Raw genomic sequence first — 25,299 nt, forward strand, 5'->3', positions numbered from 1 at the left:
GGAGTCAAAACATATCCCTCGGTGAGTGCATGTGTGTGTGTGTGTGGGTACTTGAATGTGTGCGGTTACGAGTGTTTAGTTTACAGTTCTAGCCAGTCAGTGGGATTACACTCTGTAATGTCAAGAGTCCAAGTAGGAGCTGGCCGCTGGCACTGTGGGACTGACCACAGTGTACTGAAGAGTTGTTATGCTGTAACATTGGACACCCAACCACCTCTACTTCCCAACCAGAAAAGCCCTTTGAAACCGCTTTCACTGCGATACAAAAAAAGAGCCTTGAAATTAGGGGTCTAAAGGTTCTTTTCTCATTTCGGTACGTCCCTTGATTTTAAGGTCACGATTCGGTTCACATTTGGTACGGTGATGGAACAACATGAAAACTATAGAACTGCGTATCTTTTATGTAAACGGAAAAACAAATGACACCAAAAGAAAGTTTGCAGTAAATTCTCCCAAAAATTGTCAAAGAAACAAAATGTTTTCAACAATATTATCCTAATTGTAATAAATATTGAATAATTTATCGCTAATTTTTTTCGTTCTCTCCTTTTCAGAAAATGAGCAATTTACATAAGTGTGACTGTAATAGTTTGTGATAATATTTCAAATGAGTTAACAAGTTTAACATACTGGCAAGAGTATGTCGCTATCCATGGCGTCCGCGAGCCAGAGGCTGAGCTTCACTGTTTTTGTTTACGGAGTACCGTGTGACAAGAGCGTGAGGCAGTTACATTTCCCTTACCTAATAGGTTCAGTGTGAACAATTAGAATATGAATACATATACACCCCTACTTGAAATGAAATTGAACCGAGCAGTCAACTAAACAATACATTTTTGCAAGATTAATGAAATTCTTAACATCTATAACCTTCATCATCATTCAGCTTCCGTTCCGCTTATCCTCACAGCGGTCGCCGGCGTGCTGTAACCTATCCCAGCTATCTTCGGGGGAAAGGCAGGGTAGACCATGAACTGGTCGCCAGCCAATCACAGGGCACATAGAAATAAACAGCCAGTCGCACTCACATTCACACTTACGGGGAATTTAGAGTCTTCAATTCATGCATGTTTTTGGGATGTGGGAGGAAACCGGAGTGCCCGGAGAAAACCCACGCAGGCACGGGGAGAACATGCAAACTCCACACAGCCGGGATTTGAATGCTCAAGGCGTAATTTCTGTTGTATTGCAATTCGCGCGTCTCAATTGACACGTCAAGACTGCACAGAACGCTTCAGTTTCCGGTCCCAGCCGGCTCGAACGCTTCTGTTTCCGGTCCGAGTGGGCTGGCTAACGGCGGCAGAGCTCAAAGAACAAAATCATTTCATAAACTAATTCAGTTCATTATGTTTATTGAAAAGATTTGTTCTGTTGAACGAAACGTTGGCGAACGAAACAACACTATATCAGGAGTACTACTTAAAATAACGGGTTTATCGCAAAAGTTAACTCTCACGCACCAAGTTTGCTCTGATATAGATACAGTCGTAGGTTTTTGCTCGACACAAGCGGAACTACTTTTACGGAGTTAAAAGTCTACTCTCAATGAGGAGCTACGGAACTGCAGTCTGGTCTGGCCGCCTACAAAAACTCCGACCCCCACTCCTGCATCGCGCCCACCCTGGACGCGCCATGAACGGCGAAGGAGGAAGCAGAAGCGAGGCAAGCGTGCATATACAAACACACACACACACACATATATATAAATATATATATGCACGCCACCACAGCCATTCCGTGAGAACAATGCCGACTCCTAAACGGTCCGCAGTGCAAAGAAGGTTGGGGAAGACTGCTGTAGAAGACATCATGTTTCATCTGAGTCCCCAAGAGCCCTCACGAGTCAGACAGTGGACTTCAGACCTGTGGCCCTGACCTCAGACCTTTCTTCACACATGGACTTTCTTGCCATTCTCCCGAGCTACAGAGCCCATCACATTCAGATCCTAGGTATCAGCTGCCCTATTCCCACCTTCGTGCACAGCGAAGAGAAGAATAGTGACAAAAAGAAGTACAGCTTTCAATAAAGATGGATGGATGGATAGATGGATTTTAAGTCTACACACAGGGTCCGAAATATCTGGTATTGCATCGCCAAATGCAACGTAAAAAGAGGTCTTTAACGATGTATTCCTCAATTTCCATCGCTACAATATGCGATGCACATTTTGGAACCTTTTATTTCTCGTCACTCGGCGAAGACAGCGTGGATTTATCACAGAAATGAAAACTGCGTAGAGGTAAACAGCTCAGTGATTGCTGATTGGTCAAAAGTCAGTTACATTGTTCAATTTGTCGCCACCATGCAAATGTCATTAAATATTACCAAAATCACTAGTCGAAGTTTGTGGAAGGTGTTACAGGCAGCGGGCTAGAAAAAAAAAAGGCAGTGGATTTGGATAAAATTCCTTCAACATTATCTGAAATCTACAAAAACTACTATTGGACGGGCGTTGAGCCATGCCTAACACCGAAAAGGAACGGCAAGTAAATACAATCGATCGGTAGTGTGTTGTACGGTACTACATTATTTGGATGGCAAAAAGCCAAGGATATATGATGCCATCAGGGTGCGTAGAGTCTTGAAGATAGAGACAGCCCAATGATACTGAGCTGATCAGCTTCAAGGTGTTATATTTATTTTCTTACTTACGGGAGACAACCACAAAAGTTAGGAGTAGTGGCCCCTGAACAGAAACCCAAACTATACAGTAAATCTGTACTTTAATTTACATTTTTTGTTTTTAAATCAGTGGTGATTTAAAACATCTTTATGTCTTAGATTTGTGTTGTCTTTTTTCTTCAAAAAACATGTAATCCTATTTATTATAATTTATAGAGAAAGCCAAGACATTTGAATTCAGTGAAAAATGCTAATATTCATTTGGCTTATTTCCAGTAATTTTGCATTTGCCGTGTGTAAGGTCTTTCATTTTAGTAAATACATTAGACATGGTAAGCATAATAAAAATGACTAGTAACCAGAGAAAACAAAATCATGTTTTTTCTAAAAAATAAATAAATAAATAAATAAAAAATGATGATGTGGCTGCAAAAGTGTGTACACCCTTTCATAACTAGGGATGTGGCTTTGTTCAGAATTAACCAATTAAATTAAAACTCATGTTGAATGAGAGTCAGCACACACCTGCCACTATTGGTATTTGATTGATTATCTGATTAACCCCAAATAAAGTTCAGATATTCTAGCTGGCTTTTCCTGACATTATTTTTTTTAAACCCTAACCTTCTTTAATGAAAGCGTACCAACAAAGTTGCTATTGTGTAGAGATACTAGACACCTAAATTAAATAAGTATATACAAATTTAAAACGGAACTGAAATAAAGCATTTACAGAAAATTAGCACATTGGCATAACAATTAAATGATAAAACTGCACAAGGACACCATTTAGTTCATGTTTAATCTGTTGAACTAAGCTTACTCCTGCTCCACTCAGCAAGGTGATAACTTAAAGAAAACATAGTATAGCCATGTTGCGCAGGGTGAGGCGGGTTCTTTCACATTCCTAAGCTGCCAAGTTGGGGCCCCAAATACACACACACGCAGACACACAGACACACACACCCTCTTTTTTTCCCCCCCATACCTTCAAAAGCATCCACCCATGCATTCATCCGGGGGAGTGGGGGGCAGTAGCTTTAGCAGGGTAGCCCAGACATCCCTCTCCCCAGCCACTTCATCCAGCTCTTCTGGGGGAGACCCCGAGGTATTCCCAGGCCAGCCGGGAGACATACCGTATTTTCACGACCATAGGGCGCACCGTATTAAAAGGCGCAGTCTCAGTTACGGGGTCTATTTCTGTATTTAATTATTGGGCCCAGGCATGATAAAACATATGCTATCTTAAAACTTACGGTAGTATGCATGCACACTAAACAATGTTTTTAAAAGGCAGCAGGAACAAAACTGAGTTCGGTTATACTTTATTGATGTATTTAACAATGTACTCACGTCATTTTTTGTTCAATCCTCATCCACAAATCCATCAAAGTCCTCATCTTCTGTATCCAAAATGAACAGCTGGGCCAAACACGCCAGGTTCGAGACAGTCTCGTTGCCGTGCGAAAGCTCGAACAACAGTGCAAGCAGACACGTTAGCCCCAGCATCTACAATCCATTCATCCAAATTTTGGCGTAACTCGCCCGGCGCTGCCTCCTAGTCTTAGTAAAGCTGTGTTCACAATCTGTCAACCATTGCTCCCACGCCGCTCACTTCACTTTGAACGCCCTGTTTACACGGATGTACAGCGGTTCGTCAAGCCTCCCGGAATGATGGCAAGCCGCGAGTTATTGCACTCAGTCGAATGGAGACTGTTGAGACGCTTCTCCCGGCTGTTCTTTACTCATTAATCCATTGCTGGAGTTGGTCTTCCAACTCCGGCCACCTCGCCTTGTTTCCGTGTTTTCTTTTTCTTTTTTTTCCGCGGAAACTCAGCTTCGTCTTCTTGACTTGGCGAACCTAATTTTCCTACTTCCTCCACTTGCGAACCATGGATTCGTTGTTCTTGAATTCTCTCGCGGCTGCTCAATTCCCATGTTCCTCCACGTAACTGATAGCTTGCAGTTTAAACTGTGCTTCGTAAGTGTGTGGCTACGTAGGGGACATTTCGGGGGTCCTTAGCCAAACCGATGTTGTTTTGCACAATGCACACCCTGGAAATGCTCCCAGTCAGACAACGGGGGGGAAAAAAAAAAAAAAAAAAAAAAAAAAAAAAAAAAAAAAACACCCTGGCGCTATATACCTATTGGGGGCGTGGCTTTAGCATCCTACTTCACGCACCCTTTCCCTGTCCTCAGCCACGTCCGCTTTTCCTCTGTGTAAGCAGCGTGTCGGCAGCGAATGCTTAAAAAAAAAAGTCAAGCGCAGCGCTCATCACACAACAACATTTATAGATGTTGGAACTCGGTGCACAAATAAGGCACGGCGCATTATAAGGAGCCCCGTCCATTTAGGAGAAAATTGAAGACTTCTTAAGTGCGCCTTATGGTCATGAAAATATGGTAGTCTCTCCAGCGTGTCCTGGGTCGTCCCTGGGGTCTCCTCCTGGTGGGATACGCCAGGAACACCTCACCAGGGAGGTGTCCAGGAGGTATCCTAATCAGATGCCCGAGCTAGATACCTAGATACTGAGTACCTCCCGGATGACCGAGCTTCTCACCCTATCTCTAAGGGAGACACCCTGCGGAGGAAAACTCATTTTGGCCGCTTGTGTGCTGGATCTTGTTCTTTTGGTTACGACACACACCTCGTGACTATAGGTGAGGGTAGGAACGTAGATCGACAGGTAAACTGAGAGCTTCGCCGTTTGGCTTAGCTCCTTCTTCACCACAACGGACTGATACAAAGTCCGCATCACTGCAGGCGCTGCACTGATCTGCCTGTCGATCTCCTGTTCCATTCTTCTCAACCGTGAACAAGACCTCAAGATACTTGAACTCCTCCACTTGGGGCAGGATCTCATCCCCGACCTGGAGAGGGCACGCCACCCTTTTCCTTCAAAATCAGTATGCAGTTTAATTTTGGGGCCACAGGCCTATACATGGGCTGAGTATCCCAGTTTATTTTTTCTGCAGAGTTTGTCTTTGCTCATCAAAGAGGCCCAAACACTGGCAAACAGCAGGCTGGTAAGTGTCAGAGAATGATAGAGGGAAGAACTGACAGCTGGGTGGGGGTTAATGCATGCTATTTAAATGTGCCTTTCTAAGAACACAAGGATATCATATAATTAAACAGTGAAATTAAGGTAAAAATATATTAAAAAGTCAAGAAACCAAAGTAAAAAAACAAGACTATACCAGGGCGAGTATGAAATTCTGACTAGGTATGTTTTGAGTTTGGCTTTAAAGAGAGTCTGTGTTGTGCAGCACGTCTTTTGGTATTGAGTTCCAGAGGACGGGAGCAAAGTGACAGAATGGGGTGAAGTTATGGATGGTCTTGAAAGTAAGCAGAAGAATTTTGAAATCAGGGTTTGCGCTGGCCGTTTGCCACCTCGCTAATGGCTAATTGAAACAGGATGAATACTGCCGATGTTCGCCACGCTGGTGAATCAAAACTTAAAAGCCCTTCCTGATAAAAGTTTAAAAGCCTTGTGTGAAGCTGTGAACGGTGTTAAAGGTTTAGTTCGTAAAATGCTTAAATCCGCCATCCAACCGATACTGGCTATAAGCATTCAGGCTCACGGGCTTTCCCAACTGCGGGGAGCAGCACGTTGGCAAAGACAAGATCCGATGTCGCTTGGCGCCGAATTGAGGCATGCATATTTATTACTGCTACGTGCGTTTGAAGTGTTGCTAGTCAATGTGTCCTGCAATATCCGTATCGTTCAGCCCTACTCCTGATTAATGACGAGATAGATTTAATTGGGCCCACATCGTTAAGGCTTATCGGCTTCCCTCCCAGTGATGAAGAATGGCTAAGTGTGACTAAAGGTTTAGCCACATCATCACACGTAATGTTGTGGCTAACTATGGCTATGAGATTTTTATGATGTTTAGCCCCATTGGCTAAGAGGTTTCATGACCCAATGCCAACCCTAGAAATGTAACAGAAATTCAACCTACAGCCATTGGAACTTTTTTAAGACGGGTGATTTAGTGAGAAGGATGGGATTCTCATTACTGACTCAGCTGAATTCTGCATCAACTGGAGTTTATGGAGGGATTTGTGACCAAAATGAAGTAAATTGCCATATTCGACCCAGGATGCGACAAGGCAGTGAACATTTTTACGGCTGATATGCATGTGTGCGGACCGTGTTATTATCTGCACTATTTTCGCTTGAAATGAAAAGATGCTGTCAAGATGACACCCACTCTCTTAACCTGGGTCAGAGGGAAAAATGGATTTGAGAAAGCTTGCACTGAATAAGGATTTAAGTTCACTGAGACAGTGTGTGCGATAAAATGGGGGAGAGGGGTTGAGGCGTGCTGGAGAGGTAGAGCTGGGTGCCAACCGCGTAGCAGCGAAAATAGATGTTGCGCTTGTGAGATATATTGCAGATTGGAATAAGACTGTGACGAAGAGGAGGCGCCAACTGTGGTGACTGGGGGCTGCTTGGAGCTTAAATGTTTTAAGTCGAATGAAATGAGTACAGTTAGAAAGGTAGGATTTAAAACAGTTTAAGGGGATTTGGGAGATGCCAATGGAGATTAGTCCATTGAGGAGGATAGTGTAGGATATTGTGTAAAAGGCCGCACAGAGATCAAGGATAAGAAGGATGCTGAGTAAACCGGAGTCAGTTGTCAGGAGGAGCTTGTAGGTGATTTTTTATTGCGGCTGTTTCAGTGCTGTGGAGGGGACAGCTGACTGGAATTACTCAAACAGGTTCTTATGGGTGAGGTAAACTATGGAAGAGTGGATGAAAAAAGTGAACAAGTTAGAATGAATGCATTACTGGCACAGGCTTTTTTTTGTAGCTTATTTCATGAGTTATTGACACTAACTTAAGGACCTCCGAATGTAAGTTACTGCATCTCCAAATAGATAAGCTAAATCAGCAAATCTGGTTATGTTAAACACTTCATGGCATGCTAGTGTGTTGTGAGAGGTGGGTGGAAGGCAGCGCTTTGCATTTGGCACGGTGAGATGTGGGGTGGGTGTGGCGGATTGGGGGTTTTGCACCAATGTGTGACGTTGTGAAATGGAAGATTATTGTGTGGTGAACAATTATTCAATCTCTGTGGAAAAACAACATATGAATGGAAAATATGACTCAACTTTATTACAGAATATCCAGTGATTTCGTATACCATTAGTAATTAATCAATCTGACAAAATATATTCAAACAAGGAGAAGTTTATAGGTTTATAGGATGGTATAATATTGCCATTTAATGGGATGGGTAATGGTTGGGATGTGTTGTGTGTGGTTTGGGTAGATTTAAAAAAAAAGATAGGGAGTAGGGGGAGGTCATGGGGTGTGCTTCTTGGGGAGAGTGTGCTGCCACTACTGCCGAGACTTATCAAAACAGCTCCTACATTCTTGCTTAATCATCAACCTTCCACAGGACTAAACACTTCTTCCAATGTTTGTACTTAAGTAAACAGTGACAAGTGGGTTGTCAGGGGACTCTAAGGCTGTTATAGACACACACATAAAGCCCTTCCCTGACTAACTAAACTGTTGCCTTGCCACTGGTTCCACAAATGATGCAAGAATAAACACGTTGATGGCTCTAAAATTAATGCCAAAACAGATGTACATAGGCATATGGTATGAAAATACCATGAATACTGACTCACTTTATTGCCTCTCAGATGTCATAACGTTGTTTCTGTGATCCCGGAGGGCCACACATTTCTGACAGGTCCAATGTGGTCAAAGAGTAGTCATTAAATCACTGGCTGGTTGCCACAGTTTAACAACACAAACATTCATCTAGACCATCATTGTAATGGAGCTGGCTTTTCAACCTCACAAAAATCACACAATGCACTAGGGATGGGCAGGGACTTAGGCAGTTAGTGTTACAGTTAAGGTTTATACGTACATCAAATCCTTTCTCCCATGTCTGTGATCACCCTGGGCACTAACAATGTAAATACCTTAATACTGCTCACTGCTTCCATCATTACTGCTTAGATAAATACCCTCAAACTGGGATAAACATTCACTACCACTTGGCCTGTCACAATAACAATGTTTTAAAGATATATTTTCCCCAAAACTATCACAATTAACGATGTTGTTTTTTTAATGTCTCTGAAATCATGAAAAATTATTTTTGATTATTTTATTTTACTTTTTGCTTTTAATTCAGTATTATTATTATTATCATCATCATTATTATTGTTATTATTATAATTAATATTTTTTTTTCTTTACTCTGTGATATTGATCCCCCTGGGTCTGAAATAAAGAATAAAGAGCTGCAAGACTAGCCTGGTTTACATGGAGCCTTCTATTCCAATTATAATTGGTTTAGAAGCCCAACCGAATCAAAATGTTACATATAAACACCTTAATCGGAATAAACAGGCCGAATCTGAATGGAATTACATTCGGTTTCACAGCGATGCGGTGATGTCATCGTTTATGCGTGGGGTAAATATGGCAGCTCCCAGCAGAGCATGTATGCGACGGAGATGTTGTTTTTAACTACTTATAGGTTGTTTTTATTGTGTGTGTGTGTGTTATTTTTTTTCAACAAAACATATATAAACAATCCCAACTACTGTGCTGAATAGACAACGGACTTCCATCTTGATAAATGACGTGACGTCCACGACGAAGTGCGCATTTCACATGAATGTTACAATCACATTTAGTGGGCATCATGTATACACCCGATCGGAGTAGATCACATCACATGTAAACAGTTGACCAGAGATCTTCAATCTAAATTATTTCAATCAGAATGACAAAAAAGTCTCCATGCAAACCCGGCTACCGTGTGGTTGGTCCGCTGAAAGCGAGCCCTTCACTTGTCAATCTAATTCGCTGGAGTCAACTACTGGCTGAATACTGTGTGCCACTGAGGTTATGCTGAATAAACAATTAGTTCCTGTGTTTGTGTTAATTGGGGACACACACAACAACTCTGAGAGGCGCTGACATTTTAAACGACTTCTGCACGGTTGCTCGTTAGATCGCAAGCTAGCTTGTTAGCTTGCAGGCTAGCGAACACAACAGACTGTTCATGTTCCCTTAAGTGTTTATGTTGTATGAATCTACGCGCTGCATATGGAGCAAGGCTATGGAGTATTGGACGGACCGGTCTGCTGGCATTTCATAAGCCCACTAGTGGCTAATGACAGATCTGTCCAACTCTGTCGATTCACTATACGATCCACACGCTGGCTCACCACAACAATGACAATTTATCAAGTCTGGAAAACTATCGTGTCCATTTTATTTATCGAACGATAAATTGATATCGTAATTATCGTGAGAAATAACACACACGCATTTAGTTGTTGTCTTTCCAACACACACCAGTCAATCCAATACCAGTACTGTATAAGAATTTTGCCAATACAAAGACAATCATTTGTCAAACGTTTGCAAAAGAATGCATGGGGGTTCCACAACACTACTGGCAAACTATTGTGTAAACATATGAACCCAAAGTGGAGTTGTTTGGAAGGAACACAAAAGCTGTATGTGAAGAAAAAAACGGCACCACTGCAACCTCGTCCCAACTGTTTAGTATGGTGGAGTCGGCATCACTTGTTTGAGACTGCTTGACTACCTCAGGGCCTGGACGTATTGCTGTCATAGACAGAAAACATTAAAGACATTTTGAAAGACAACTTAAGACCATCTGTCTGCCAATTGAAGCTTAACAGAAAATGTGTGACACAGAACAAGACAATGACAAAGAAGCAAATCAACAACTGAATGGCTTCAAAAGAGGAAAAGACGCCTTCTGGAGTAGCCCAATCAGAGTCCTGACCTCAACTGGATTTTGGATGCTTTGGAAAGACCATCAGAGTAATTCACACAAGACATGCCAGGAATATTGCTGAACAGAAACCGTTTCCTAAAAAGGAATAGTCTATAATTATTCCTGATTGTTGTCCAGGTCTGATCTGGAACTACAAGAAATGTTTAGTTGAGGTTATTGCTGCGAAAGGAGGCTAAACCCATGATCAAATCCAAAGGTTCACATACTTTTTCCCACCCTGCATTGTGATGTATAAATGTTGTGTTCAGTAAAAAAAACGGAAAAATATAATTGTTTGTGTGATATTAGTTCAAGAACATGGTGTTTGTCTATTAGTGTGACTTAAATGCTAGGTCAAATCACATTACCAATTTTTGCAGACAACTAAGGATTCACATACTTTTTCTCGTAACTCAATATTGTGCATAAACCTGCAGCATTGTATATCAAATGTTTATTTGGAATCCAATCATATACTTAGCTATTCTAAATTTAAAAAAAAACTGATGGTTAAATAATAAATCAAGAGCATAAATATGCAGAGAACAAAGTCTTATATAGTATGTTTGAATGCATTGCACATAGCATGGTTTCATTTTGGCAAGATGTATTCACTGAAAGTAATTAAACGTAGGAGGTACAAGGTGCTTACAATAAATTGGGGTGCAAAGTAAAAGTTGTCTTTGACAGGTACATTTCGAATATACTTGCTTAACAGAGAATCGACCCTTATAAACACTTCAGCTGTACAATTTAAACAAACCTCAGTAGGGGATCCCACATCTGCAGAGGGGCTATAGGTGCTGGTATCGGGCAAAGCTGTTCCAGCGCTGCTGTGTACTGAAGAGGATGGAGCAGCACCAGCAGGGTGCTCTGCGTTACTGGCAGACTGAGGTAAGATGCCATGTTTCTGGAGACGAGCCCATGTAGACAACCAGCTGAGAAGGAGCTTGTACAACAGCTGCACCTGAAGAGTGACCAAAGAAAGTAAGAAAAAAAAAGCATACCCAAAAACATGGCGAAAGAATACAAATCAAATACTGTAAAGCTCTGCTATTTGTGTGGGGTAGGGACTGAACCTGCTGCAAATAGCAGAAACCCACGACTAATGGACACCCCCCTCTAAATTGTTTCATAACTGCCGATATTAATAGTTTAAACTGTCAATATATCACAAACTGTGATCCTAAAACATATAAACATTTCAAGCATGACAGAAAACACCACAAAATTTGTTGAGACCTGCGAATATTTGAATTTTTCAGCAAATAGCTGAGTTAGGTTCCACAGAAAAAAAACAATGAAATTGTCAATAGTAAACTACTAGGTAGCAGTTTTCTGGAATTCACACTGTGCTGTAGCTGCATATGTCTTCAGTACATGCGGAACGCTGTTCCAGTTGAGTAAATTAAAAGATAAACCTACAAAACATACCACACATCTTAACATTTGAAAGCAGATTCAAATGTATTTTGGAAAAAAAATCTACTCCAACAGCTGCTTTAGGAAGTTCCCATGTCGTTTGAGGCCGTTACCACTGATTTGGCTTGACAGTTTGGTAGTTGCGTGACACTAAATCTTGAAGAGTGAGAGTAAAGAGACAAGCAGCCAGCGATGGACCACAATCCATCCCAATACTCTCTTCAACACTGATTGTTTTTGTCTGACTTGAAATTCAAAAACTCCAATGAAAATATTGATTTTTCTCAATGTCCGTGAATTTGAAATGCACCGCATGCTAACACACGTGCCTCACGATTCAGGTTTTTTTCTTTATCTATAACAACAAAAATCCCAAAGAATTAGCCACAGAGGAAACTTCTGTTGTCTCATAATTTTCCCTTTAAAAAACTCACCACAGTAAGGAAAAACTGAAGGCTTGGCGTCAAAAAGTTCAGAGCAATTTATCATGTGCTCACTTGAGGCCCTAACTTTAAACAACAACAAAGCCAAAAACACGAGTGGAAATCATGACGGGAAAAGCAGGGGGACGTGATGTGATGCTTTCAGTTATTCATGCATTCAGCGAAGACTTATTTAGAGAAGAGGGAGCTCTAAAAAAGCAACCCTCTTTCACCATGAGCTCAGTTGTGGATTTCAAATGTTTCGCTTCTGAAGCCTACCATACACCTCTATAACTCCACACTATTCCTACTACTGCTGGTCCTTCGAAAGTAGAAGGTGCACAGATATATGAGAACACACAAAATAACTTTAAACAACTCCAAACACAATTTTATTTTTCTCAGCTGCTCATTCGCCCACACATGCTGGCCTGTTAGCACATACATTAGAGGGAATTTTTTCTATAAATAAATGAAAATCAGCGCAATTCATTACAGCTGGGTTATTTCAAACATGTCTAGGAAGACCTGCTAACGCTAGTCCAGCAGCCACACAGGGACAGAGCCAACAGCTGTCAGCCATACCCAAGCAAGTGGACTGTGCCTCAGGCAGCAGAGACCTTACACCATGCACCATTCTCTGAGTCTGAGGCCAGTAAATCAAACAAAACACAAGGCCTAGAGAAAAGAGCTAGAGAATGGCTGTTCATGGGCAATAAATTACCACTACTCTGAGCAAAGTGTTGACTGTAATCTCTATTTCTACCATGAAGATGTTAGTGCCCCACCTCAATCCAATTCCCATATTGTACATACCATGTCTTCATATTTTAGTCATCTCTACACTGTCCATCATCTGTCATTGACTGACTGCCTTAGGTCCCTATCTATCTCCTGGTTATCGTCCCATTTTTGAAGGAGAGTGGGTATTGTTCAGCAACTATTGTCTGACCTACAGGCAGGTTGGGACACAAAGAGACGAGAACACACATGCTTACATGGACTCACAATTAGTGATGCGCAGAAATTTCAACCACCAAAATGTTTTGGTCGAAAATAGACCAAAAGGGCATTTTCAGTTTCGGAATGAAAGACTATTTCACCGATGTAGAACTACCGAAATAACTCGTCACATACATGTCACCTGTTGAACACAGTGATTGCCGGCGCACACGAGTGTGCACACCTCAGAGGGAAGAATCATTCACTATTAACAAGCAATGCCCTATAGAGCTTTGCTGACTATCCAGTTGAATTGACTGGGAGGTCATTTTATTACACACACCTTTATGACGCACTCACAGTTGGATAATGATATAGTGTCATCGTGCCAATCAACCAACCATAAATGTGAAATAAGCATATGTTACATAACACATTCACTCAACAAACTACTGGTAAGATAAACACATTCCGCTGTCCGGGTGAGGGGAATGCTTGTTGCATGGTATTTTGTGCCACCAAAGCTACCTACGAGGGACAGCTAACGCAGCTAAATATGATGCCGAGTCGCTGTGGCGAACGTGCGCCTCGTGTCCGTTTCAACACAGCATATGTCACTAATCATCGCCTCCATGACAGCGAAAAACTACACTTTTAGACAAACATCGTTATCACGATTCACGAAGGATGGGTGGAGGATAAGACAAGAGCCCAACGGGAACACCATGCTAATCACTAAGCTATCACATGACGTAGCAAAACACCAAAATATGTGATTGGGTGGTATAGTACACTTATCACATAGGTCTGTCTGAGAGCTGCGTTATAGTGGAGACAAGCCAACTTAGAAGAGTAAAATAGTGGGCAAATTAGTAAGTGTTTATAGAGGTAAATACCCTACTATTTGATGGTAAACAGCCATAACAGGGACTGGAAAGAAATTAGTATGTCACCTCTGCAACGTCACTTGTGAAAATGAACCTATAATTTAAAAGTACATCAACTAATTCCCTGCCAATGGAATTTTCCCTAATTCCCTCCGAGCGATCGCTTTGTTGCAAAGCTATCCGCCAAAATGCGGGGCCAAACGGCGACATCCTCGGCCACTTGCGAGCTGATCGTTTGCCGATCAGGATTTGAGTAAATGCGATCCGGAATCGTCCGATGAGTGAACTGCCTCTGGATCGCCTGGAAACAGCCGTGCTTAATTCAGAGCTTTTTTTCCCTCCACGTCCCATGACAGCAATTTCAAGAATCTATTTTTTAGTAATAGTTATGTTTATAAACCGCACAGGTTGTCCTACGAGCAGAAGTAGGGACTGGTTTCAAGGACAATGACAACCACACACAAGACAGCCACCAAAGAATAAAATCCACATGGATAAAACTTTGCTAGATTTTAATGCGAAAGGTAATAATTAAAAAAATAAACTGTTGAGCAAACTGTAGAGGAGAATTTGGAGGAAAAAAGTGAAAGTGTGGGAGCCCCATTTGTTCATGCATTCTTTTCCTAATGTAAATTCTGTACAGTTATACTCGTAATTGTTTTTTTTTCTGTCAAAAGTACTTTCTCAGTGTTGTTTTACATTCTGATCGTTGCGATTTTCACGAAAGAAACAATTGTTCTGCTTGACCTGTCTGCTTTCACAAGAAGACTGTTTTCTCCGTTTTTTTCCTCCAGAAACAGATTTGGCTGAAAGTAGCCTATATTTGACTGCTGATTACTAAAGAACGGTATAAGCTAGAGACAAACTTTTTTTTCTGATGAAAGAAGAGAGACTGAGCTATCTTTTGGTGGTTTTGGTGTTTACATAGTCATAGTAGACAATATTCTGTGGGGCTTGAAAAATGCCTGGCAGTCTAGAGTTTCCATGCTCAGGAAATGGCTGGCAGTGAATGTTTCAATATAATGAATCTTTAAAATCCAAGACAACCTTTATAAGTCCCACAATTGGGAAATTTGCATCAGTTCAGCAGCAATAGTGGACACAGGAAATACAAAAGGAGCATGCAAAAGAGAAGACATTTGGCTGCAAATGCATCCGGGATTACAAGGTTGATGCAATAAATACTTGAAAATAACAAATAATAAAACCATTTATTAATGATAATAGAGTAATAATTATGTATGCTGTGAAATTGAACAGTATGCCAATATGATTATTATTTTTAAAATCCTATTACACAGTATATTTGTGCAATAACTGTCCCGTGGTAATGTTCTAGATCCATCCATCCATCCATCCATCAATCCATTTTCTTTCGCTTATCTGAGGTTGGATGACTGGGGCAGTAGCTTTAGCAGGGACGCCCAGACTTCCCTTTCCCCAGCCACTTCATTCAGCTCTTCCGGAAGAGGGGCCCGAGGCATTCCCAGGCCAGCTGGGAGACATAATCTTTCCAGCGTGTCCTGGGTCGTCCGTGGGGTCTCCTCCTGGTGGGACGTGCCGGTAACACCTCACCAAGGAGGAGTCCAGGAGGCACCAAAATCAGATGCCCGTGCCACCTCATCTGGCTACTCTCAATGTGGAGGTGCAGCCTCCACTCTGAGCCCCATGCGGATGACCGAGCTTCTCACCCTATCTCTAAGGGAGAGCCCAAACACCCTGCCGAGGAAACTCATTTCGGCCGCTTGTATCCGGGTTCTTGTTCTTTCGTGACCATAGGTGAGGGTAGGAACGTAGATCGACCTATAAATTCAGAGCTTCGCTTTTTGGCTTAGCTCCTTTCTTCACCACAATGGACCGATACAAAGTCAGCATCACTGCAGACGCTTCACACTCGGCTGCAAACCGCTCCAGTGAGAGTTGGATATCACGGCTTGATGAATTAAACAGAACATCTGCAAATGCAATACTGAGGCCACCAAACCGGGCCTCTCTACCCCTCGGCTGCGCCGAGAAACTCTGTCCATAAAGCTTATGAACAAAATCGGTGACAAAGGGCAGCCTTGGCGGAGTCCAACCTTCACCGGAAACGGGTCCGACTTACTGCCAGCAATGTGGACCAAACTCTGAGACTGGTCGTACAGCATACACCCAAAGCACCCCCCACACCCAGAGCACCCCCCACAGGACTCTCCGAGGGACACGGTCGAACGCCTTCTCCAAGTCCACAAAACACATGTAGACTGGTTGGGTGAACTCTCATGCACCCTCGAAGACCCTGCCAAGGGTGAAGAGTCGGTCCACTGTTCCACGGCCAGGACAAAAATCACACTGCTCCTCCTGAATCTGAGATTCGACTTCCCGCCGGACCCTGCTCCCCAGCACCCCTGGATAAACCCTACCAGGGAGACTGAGGAGTGTGATCCCCCTGTAGTTGGAACACATCCTCCGGTCCCCCTTCTTAAAAAGGGGAACCACCACCCCAGTCTGCCAATCCAGAGGCACTGTCCCCGATGTCCACGCAATGTTGCAGAGGCGTGTCAACCAGGACAGCCCAACAACATCCAGAGCCTTTAGGAACTCCGGCGAATCTCACCCACCCCCGGGGCCTTGTCACCGAGGAGCTTTTTAACCACCTCGGTGACCTCAACCCCGGAGATAGAGCCTGCCTCAGAGAACCCAGACTCTTCCTCATGGGAAGGCATGTCGGTGGAATTGAGGAGGTCTTTGAAGTATTCTCCCTACCGACTCACATCGTGAGTCGAGGTCAGCAGCGCCCCATTCCCACTATACACAGGGTTGATGTTGAACTGCTTCCCCCTCCTGAGACGGCAGTTGCTGGATATTGGCAGAAACTGCAACACGCTGTCGTATACGCCGATCCAGAGCATCCCAAATGTGCTCAATGGGTGACATGTCCAGGGAGTATGCTGGCCATGCAAGAACTGGGATGTTTTCAGTTTCCAGGAATTGTTTACAGATCCTTGCAACATGGGGCCGTGCATTATCATGCTGCAACATGAGGTGATGGTCGTGGATGAACGGCACAACAATGGGCCTCAGGATCTCGTCACGGCATTTCTGTGCATTCAAAATGCCATCAATAAAATGGACCTGTGTCCGTTGCCCATAACATACACCTGCCCATACCATAACCCCACCACCACCATGGGTCACCCGATCCACAACGTTGACATCAGCAAACCGCCCACCCACACGACGCTACACACGCTGTCTGCCATCTGCCCTGAACAGTGAAAACCGGGATTCATCCGTGAAGAGAACACCTTTCCAACGTGCCAGACGCCATCGAATGGGAGCATTCGCCTACTCAAGTCGGTTATGACAAGGAACTCCAGTCAGGTCGAGACCCCGATGAGGACGACGAGCACGCAGATGAGCTTTCCCTGAGACGGTTTCTGACAGTTTGTACAGAAATTCTCTGGTTATGCAAACCGATTGTTGCAGCAGCTGTCCGGGTGGCTGGTCTTAGACGATCTTGGAGGTGAACATGCTGGATGTGGAGGTCCTGGGCTGGTCTGGTTACACGTGGTCTGTGGTTGTGAGGCCAGTTGGATGTACTGCCAAATTGTCTGAAACGCCTTTGGAGACGCCTTATGGTAGAGAAATGAACATTCACTTCACGGGCAACAGCTCTGGTGGACATTCCTGCAGTCAGCATGCCAACTGCATGCTCCCTCATAACTAACTTGCTTCGTGACATTTTGCTGTGTGATAAAACTGCACATTTCAGAATGGCCTTTTATTGTGGCCAGCCTATGGCACACTTGTGCAATAATCATGCTGTCTAATAAGCATCTTGATTTGCCACAACTGTGAGGTGGGTTGGATTATCTCAACAAAGGAGAAAAACTCACTAACAGATTAACACAGATTTCTGAACAATATTTGAGGGAAATGGCCTTTTGTGTATGTAGGAAATGTTTTAGATCTTGGAGTCCAGCTCCCGAAAAATGGGAGCAAAAACAAAAGTGTTGCATTTATATATTTTTGTTCAGTGTGTGTGTGTATATATATGTACACACATAAACACACACACACAGTGGGGCAAAAAAGTATTTCGTCAGCCACCAATTGTGCAAGTTCTCCCACATAAAAAGATGAGAGAGGCCTGTAATTTTCAACATAGGTATACCTCACCTACGAGAGACAAAATGAGAGAAAAAAAAATCCAGAAAATCACATTGTCTGATTTTTAAAGAATTTATTGGTGGAAAATAAGTAATTGGTCAATAATAAAATTTAATCTCAATACTTTGTTATATACCCTTTGTTGGCAATGACAGCGGTCAAACGTTTTTTCCAAGTCTTCACACACTGTTGCTGGTATTTTGGTCCATTCCTCCATGCAGATGATCCCTAGAGCAGTGATGTTTTGGGGCTGTCGCTGGGCAACACAGACTTTCAACTCCCTCCGAAGATTTTCTATGGGGTTGAGATCTGGATACTGGCTGGGCCACTCCAGGACCTTGAAATGCTTCTTACGAAGCCACTCCTTCATTGCCCGGGCGGTGTGTTTTGGATCATTGTCATGCTGAAAGACCCAGCCACGTTTCATCTTCAATGCCCTTGCTGATGATTTTCACCCAAAATCTCAGGATACATGGCCCCATTCATTCTTTCCTTTACAAGCATCAGTGTATGGAAAGTGCATTTGGATAATCCAGAAGAGGATTGTGATACACACCGTGTGTGTGTATGTGTGTGTGTATGTATATATGTTTTCATATAAACATATACATACAAAATGGTTTCACTCTTCCAAAACTTTGAGGGGAGTGGGAGGTCTGTTTTGTTTTGAAAGGGTGGGTTTACCCTGGCAGCACTTACAAAGCTGCTGCATGGTTTGACTCATCATTATGAGCAGAGAAAAGAAGTAGGAAAGAGATTCATTGGGTCTTAGTATTAGTAATGACTCAACATATAATCAAAATAGCTGTACCCAGCACTGCCAGATTTAGACACACCATTTCAAAAGGAATTACACATTAAAAGGGAAAAAAGGAAGTTTCCCAGACCAGCTCTTCAAATATCTGGGGAAGTTTTACACCACCAACAACAAATGACATACTATCATTTGCTTCTGGTAACAATTTTCCCAATATCACCACGGCTCATCACTGCGGTCTGAGACTTTGTGACCACTCAAAAGGTTGCCCCAATAAAGTGTTTACAGAAAGCCTAATTTCATCCAGCTAATTCAATTTGTACCTGTAAATCTGATGAATATAACCATAAACAACACAGTCAACTAACTGGGAGATACAGTAAAAGTGCTCCTTTAAAAAAAAAAAAGAAAAAAAAAAGAAAATCAATTCAACATGCCCTCACCAAAAGTACAGTATAACAACATCATATTCGATAATGTCCATCACAAATAATCCAATGGATTCCTTCAATCTGACCACAAATGAGGCAAAGTAATGTCTTTTCATAATAACAAAAGGGATTAAAAAAAGAAGTTTCTGGATAAAATCAGATTTAAAAAGGTGAGGAGTGGAGATGAATTTCACATCAAGATTATTAGTAATATACTTTATTGCTAATAGAAATGCAAACATACAGAGAAATGCACCAAAAACAATGCAACATTTGTTATTCTCACCATAAAAAATAAAATTAGCAACCCTATTTCGTTTTGGACATCAGAAATTGTAAACCGCAACAACCATGCAAGACCCCATAATAAAAACAAATATCAAATATTTAATGGTGGTGGGATTCTTTTAAAACATTAATCAAATTTGAAACTTTGTATTTAGTTTTACTTTATGTTAATCAAATAAATACTGTATGACACAAACTATGTTTTGCAATTAAAACTGATTTTTGTCACTGAAAAGGAACTTCGGAGTGCACCAATAAAACGTACTGTATTTCAGACCAAGTACTTACATTTGAGTACTCACTGATACCGAATAACGATACTTGATAATGTAGTTAGATCTTGCAATTGTGATAAAAATTGGTTTTATTTTAATCAAATATTCTTCAAAGACACAAAACAAACCTTTCTGGAACAAGGCAAATATAACACATTTTAGAGTAACAACTTGTTAGTTTTAACATCCAACTGCATGTTTTTTTTTTACAGTCTTGCTACACATTTCACTTAAACGTAGCCATTAACACAATCTGGGCAAAGCATGGCCCGCTGGATTCATCCGGCCCGTCCAGTCTTTATGAAGTCAAAATAAAAAGTAAAAACAAAATAATGGAACATTTTATTTTGACAGTGGTGCTTTTATTTTCATTTGCACGTGTCACCAGTACAAGCAAGCAAGAGCAACAACTTGTGTTCAGAATTGCCAACTTAGTGACTTTGTTGCCATTTTTAGCAACCATTTAAAGAAAAAAAAAATGACTAGCGACCTGATCAATAGCGCTTCTTGTTGTGCAATGTTAGCAACGTTCCTATTTTGTGAGTCCCCAGTCAAAACAGCTAATATGAGATAGTAGTTTGTAAAAGGGTCTTTTCCACTGCGGGAACATTTTCTGCAACTTCCCTATCTACCCTGGTACATAGGAAGTTCCCTGTGTTTCTACCGAGAAAAACTACCAGGGTGCCGAACGTTCCCCAAGGGTTATTTATTTCCGAGGGTCTTCTTAAGCTAACCAGCAACTCTTGACGGTGTGGGCTGTGCTGACAAACGCTGATTGGTTCACACAGACGTCTGTCAGTAGTGTCACATTCTTGTTTACTTTTCACATTCACAAAGCGGCTGGCTTCTTTTCGACTGGAGGCTGGCCTGACCGCAGTCATTGTTCATACAGTGTAGTTCATGCCACTTTGGAGAAAAAAATTGTGCGAGGGATTCACACACTTTATTTCTTGTCCAGTACTTTTGATTTGGTAATGTTTTCTGCCATTGTTTCAGATGGTTGAATAGATTAGTTGTATTACCGCAGAGCTGCCAACCGATCAAAATTCACTACCAGAACTATTCATCTAAATTTGTCTGAATTTCCATGTTTTCAAACTTTTACCAAGAACATTTCCGTGCGACAGACACAATCATAATCGGGACTAAATGATGGCTTCAACATTTGTCGTTTAAATGTTTTTATTAAATTAACCTTTTAATGGTGGACGCAGTTGCAGCCTGAGGCAAAATGCCACTATATGAGATTACGACATTCCATTCTCAGAAATATCTGTCTATATATTAATTCACCAATTCTGTTTTCAACCCTGGTATCAAATAAATAAATAAACGCAAGTCTATTCAAGCACATTAATCAGATCTCAAACGTCAAAATTAAAACTCAGCACTCTATTTTGCAAACAAACAAATAACATGCTGCTAGATTGAATTGAATAGTTTATGTATCGACAAGGCGGCACGGTGGCCGACTGGTTAGAGCATCAGCCTCACAGTTCTGAGGACCGGGGTTCAATCTGTGTGGAGTTTGCATGTTCTCCCCGTGCCTGCGTGGGTTTTCTCCGGGCACTCCGGTTTCCTCCCACATCCCAAAACCATGCATGGTAGGTTAATTGGAGACTCTAAATTGCCCGTAGGTGTGAATGTGAGCGCGAATGGTTGTTTGTTTGTATGTGCCCTGCGATTGGCTGGCAACCAGTTCAGGGTATACCCGGCCTCCTGCCCAATGATAGCTGGGATAGGCTCCAGCACGCCTGGGACCCGAGTGAGGAGAAGCGGCTCAGAAAATGGATGGATGTTTAGACAATAGCTTTGTTTTCTATTTTGTGCAATGTACAGTACTTCTTGTACGCGTAAAAGAAGTACATGTAAGAAGAAGAAATGGAATTGTGTCTTCTCTTCCATGCTATTTATATTACATATTTATATTTCCTATATCCACGAATGCCGCTGAAACTATGCAAATTTCCCCATTGTGTGACCAATAAATGTTATCTTATATTACATATATTTATGAATAATAATATACATTAAACTTGCCCACATTCTTAAGTGACGTGTGCAGTGACAGACTAATTCATTTCTGGTTCAGACACAGCGTCCTGTGTGGACTTGTATTATTTTATATTTATATCTCTAAACATATTAATTGGTGTGTTATTTTGTTGTTCAATGTTGGTTACTCTCCGCAAAAACACGGTTCCAGCCAGACCTATGTGACAAGTGTATTGTTTCACCAAATCACTTTTTTCGATGATTTGCGACTGCTTGTAACGATAGCTTAGCAATTAGCATTTAGCAATTAGCAACCCCCTCGTCCCCCCTTCGTGACACTTGTAAGAAGCATGGTAAGATGTGTATATTATTCGCTAATATGGAGTCGATGATCAATGACTTACAATGAATGCATTGACACCGGACGCAAAGAGAACTTTCGCCTCCATGGCTCGGCAGCCAGGGGGTGTAATAAAATTGCGTGCACCAAGCAGCTGTTCAATGTGGACGTGGCAGTAATGTAAGACGCTGGATTTCCCCCCCCCCCAATATCCGGAACAATCAGTGTTACGGCCGTAACAAGTCAACGTTCAGTGATTTCCGTGACAAAATACAGACTTTCCGTAACATTTGGCAGCTCTGTTACTGTGTGAGGTAGACAACTCTGCTGCACTCTTTACATCTTGTTTAAGGTAACATGCCTTGAATAAAAAAATGTCCAGAAAACATGTTGATCCCTTTTCGAGGCACTAACTCCTCACCATGATACTCCTCATTTTCAATTTTTGGTGTACTTGCTTCTCTCGCCATGACACAAGCTCATAATTCCACGGAGATTGACTGAGGCTACCTCTGCAGAGTGCGCTGGGCGTCGCTCACCTGTTATTTAGGCAGCTTAATAAAGCCTTAACCATGTGTTTGCCCCCTGGTGGTTGCCTGACTACTGGTTGAGAAAGTGATTCAAATTCATATGCAGCATAGGCTGCATTTTAAATGTAAAAATCCCCGACTATCAGGTTAATTTAATCTTAACAGCCAAAATCAAGATCACAATTCAAATGTGATTAATTAACTACTAACTAAAATGGAACAATCCATGGACTACATGGAATCGTCCTTAAATGGTTCAGTTCCTAACTGGGGAGGAAGTTATGTTGTAACCATTGGAAGTGTTCAATCTCATCGAATGGCAATGGCCTATGGAGTCCCTCAAGGGTCAGTTTTTGGACCCCTCCTGTTCAGCCTGTATATGCTACCCATGGGTCAAAATCTTCAGAACTTTAATTTTGATTATCATAGCTATGCAGATGACACACAGTTATATCTAGCAGTGTCTCCAGATGACTACAGTTCAATTGAGGTGTTGTGTCACTGTCTAAAACAGATAAATAACTGGATGAGCCAAGATTTTCTTCAATTAAACCACAAATTGAGATAATTGTTTTTGGCAATAAAGAAAAGAGGATTGCTGTTAGCAAATACCTGGAGTCACTCTCTACAAAAACCAAAGACCAAGTCCGAAACCTTGGTGTTCTGATAGATTCCGACCTGACTTTCAACAGTCATATCAAATCAATCACTAAAACTGCCTTCTACCTTCTGAAGAACATATCCAGAGTGAAGGCTGCATGTGTGAATCAGACCAGGAGAAGCTCATCCATGGTTTTATATCAAGTAGACCTGACTATTGGAATGGTCTTCTGAAGGGACTCCCCAAAAAGAGCATAAACAGCTGCAGCTTGGGTTCTGACCAGAACAAAGAGGTCAAAGCATATTACTCCAATTCTAAAGTCTTTACACTGGCTTCCAGTCAGCTTCAGAATATATTTTAAAGTTCTGCTATTGGTCTATAAATCACTATATGGTTTAAGTCCTGAATACATGAAAGAAATGCTCATGGAATATAGACCCAGTAGGGCTCAGAGATCGACAGACTCAGGTCAAATCGTGGCGCACAAAGTTTTCAAAAGCAAACATGGTGCAGCAGCATTTAGGTATTATGCTGCACAAAAATGGAATAAGTTGCCAACAGAAGTGACGTCAGCCCCAAGGTGTGAATGTTTTTAAGTCCAGAAAAAAACATTCTTCTTTTTTCTCATGCTTTTTAGAGCATTTCTACTTTTAAATGATATTTCTTGCACTGTACGCTATTTTAATTGTACTTAATTTTTTTTCTCTGTTTTAAATGTTTCTAAGCTTTTTTCCCCCCTTTGTTTTTAAATGCTTTTAATCATGTAAATCTTCTGGAGAATGCCACAAATTATAAAATAAAACCGTGACAGGAGAACTGAAATGACACTTTATCATATCATCGCTTACGTCTCTTTACTCGACGTGGTGCCATGCAACAGCAACTTTCTGATGGGACCGCTTTGCAGCCGAGCCAGTCCGAGAGACTCTTAAACTTTAACTTAAAGTAGCTCCACACAGCTGACATGGCTACTACTCCACCTGTCTGAAAGTTATATGTCAGGCTGGTAAGGTGGTATTGGTGTTTAAAGCGTTGTTTTCGAGTCTGAGTTCAATTAAAGGCATATGGTATTGGTGGAACCCTATACACATGAAAATAAATGAAAACATTCAATCAAAAAAAAATTATTTCCATCATGCTAAACATACACCAACAGATAATTGTCATTTATATTCATTATTATTTATCATATTACATATATTATTACAAGCTGCATTTAGAGCTGATATAATATTTACATGGCTTAAACTCGTGAATTTCAAATTAGATATACTCAAGCTTTTAAAGGACTTTCTGTCAACTATTAGCTGTTCATGATTGGAGCATCAGCACAGTGTAGCTCTCTCTGTAACCTGAGCACTATAGTCAGGGATACCTGCAATGCAAGACTGAGTAGGATGAACCTTCTTTATTGTTTACATTATTATCATATTTAATTACATACATTAAACATGGTAATAATGGTAATTACAACTTGAAAAGATATGAATTGTGAAGCAAACTGTAAACCGTGCTCATTTTTTCAGTCTTCAGGTAAGATGTACAGCACATATTCAATGGAAATAAAACAAGGGATGTAGCTGGCTAATTCAGAGATTTGTGAGATTTATGACTCACCTGAGGGTTGGAGCACGTGACTCGGACGGGCTGCAGATCAACATGAAGGCAGACAACAAAAGACTGCCTTCCTTCTGAACAGTTTGGCGGCTTATGTGACGTGACTGCCAGCGTGGAGGTACACCCCATTGGTTTGAGAAGGCTCAGACTGCGCTGCTGCCCCAGCAGAGTGTACACACTAAACTGACTCAGGCTAATTGTCCATGGGAAAGCATCACCTGGTGGGGTT

At 41.7% G+C, this 25,299-nt stretch overlaps 1 protein-coding gene across 10 annotated transcripts in view; it reads right to left on the reverse strand.

Annotated features, from left to right (window-relative positions):
* The window catches only part of LOC133401149 (intermembrane lipid transfer protein VPS13B-like), a 482,547-nt gene that overhangs the window by 217,520 nt on the left and 239,728 nt on the right, over positions 1 to 25,299 (reverse strand). For all 10 annotated transcript variants that reach the window (XR_009768384.1, XM_061673722.1, XM_061673719.1 and 7 more), the window contains 2 exons: positions 25,071 to 25,288; positions 11,175 to 11,378 (listed from right to left, as the gene is read on the reverse strand). Coding sequence is in view for 9 of the 10 variants with exons in the window: in XM_061673722.1 (XP_061529706.1) it covers positions 11,175 to 11,378; positions 25,071 to 25,288 (422 nt within the window). In the remaining variant the exon portion in view is untranslated. The remainder of the gene's footprint in view (positions 1 to 11,174; positions 11,379 to 25,070; positions 25,289 to 25,299) is intronic.

The sequence above is a fragment of the Phycodurus eques genome, chromosome 4 (assembly GCF_024500275.1).
Source record: "Phycodurus eques isolate BA_2022a chromosome 4, UOR_Pequ_1.1, whole genome shotgun sequence".
Lineage (NCBI taxonomy): Eukaryota > Metazoa > Chordata > Actinopteri > Syngnathiformes > Syngnathidae > Phycodurus > Phycodurus eques.